Source organism: Neopelma chrysocephalum, unplaced genomic scaffold, assembly GCF_003984885.1.
Source record: "Neopelma chrysocephalum unplaced genomic scaffold, ASM398488v2 Primary Assembly neopelma1_83121, whole genome shotgun sequence".
Taxonomy (NCBI): Eukaryota; Metazoa; Chordata; class Aves; order Passeriformes; family Pipridae; genus Neopelma; species Neopelma chrysocephalum.
The window spans coordinates 1-831 of record NW_020913714.1 but is presented as its reverse complement, the minus strand read 5'-3'; the positions used below and the strand labels follow the sequence as shown (position 1 = coordinate 831).

General features: G+C 67.6%; 1 protein-coding gene across 1 annotated transcript; it reads right to left on the bottom strand.

The window, feature by feature from the left end:
* Positions 1-6: 6 nt before the first annotated feature.
* TRAPPC5 (trafficking protein particle complex 5) lies at positions 7-781 on the bottom strand. The gene is made up of 2 exons (XM_027706914.1): positions 191-781; positions 7-119 (listed from the first exon to the last, which is right to left on the bottom strand). The coding sequence occupies exon 1, from the start codon at positions 776-778 to the stop codon at positions 212-214; it is 567 nt and encodes a 188-aa protein (XP_027562715.1). The 5' UTR covers positions 779-781; the 3' UTR covers positions 7-119; positions 191-211.
* Between the last annotated feature and the right edge of the window lie 50 nt (positions 782-831).

Here is an 831-nt window from a genome sequence, read left to right as displayed (position 1 = left end):
TGATGATGATGATGATGATGATGATGATGCTGATGACAACAATGTCCCTCCTGGCCCTTGTCCCATGTGATAATGATGATGATGATGACAATAATGTCCCTCCTGGCCCTCTTCCCATGTGATAATAATGATGATGATGATGATGACGACGACGTCCCTCCTGGCCCCCCTCCCACTCGAGGCCACGACACGAGGCCCCGCCGGCCGCCCCTCAACGCCCCTCCAGGCTCTTGTCCCGGGCGATCACGGCCTCGTCGAACTTGATCATGAGGGTGGTGCCCTTGTGCCAGTGGGCGCTGACGCGGGCGGGGAAGCCGCTGGCGCCCAGCACGGCCTCGAGCAGCCCCGCGGCGAAGGCGGCGCAGTTCAGGGAGCTGTTCTCGCGCGGCACCGACACGAAGGTGTTCACCAGCGGCTCCCTCTCGATCACGTAGAAGGTCCTGTCGTCGTCGTTGGCCTGCTCCAGCTTGTCGGCCTCGCGGCCGAACAGCGCCCGCCACAGCGGCCCCTTGACGAAGAGCAGCACCCCCAGCACCTTGGTCTCGCGCCGCCCCGGCCGCTCCCGCGCCACCAGCGCGTCCAGCGCCCGCAGCCCCACGTGGTGGCCCAGCTGGGCCAGCCGGGCCTGCAGCTCGGCCACCGAGGCCACGCGGCGCTGGCAGTACTGCACCAGCTCCGAGAAGAGCAGCGCGAAGGCGGCCAGGGACAGCTCGGAGCGAGGCCGGCCCAGCGCCCGCTCCAGCACCGGAGACTTGCCGCGAGTGAAACGGGCGTCCATCCTGCCCTGGGGGGGACAAACGGGGCTCAGGGGGGGCCGGGAGGGGTTGGGAG

Excerpts from the sequence above, each read along its gene's own strand:
- TRAPPC5 (XM_027706914.1), bottom strand. The coding sequence starts at position 778 with ATGGACGCCCGTTTCACTCGCGGCAAGTCTCCGGTGCTGGAGCGGGCG.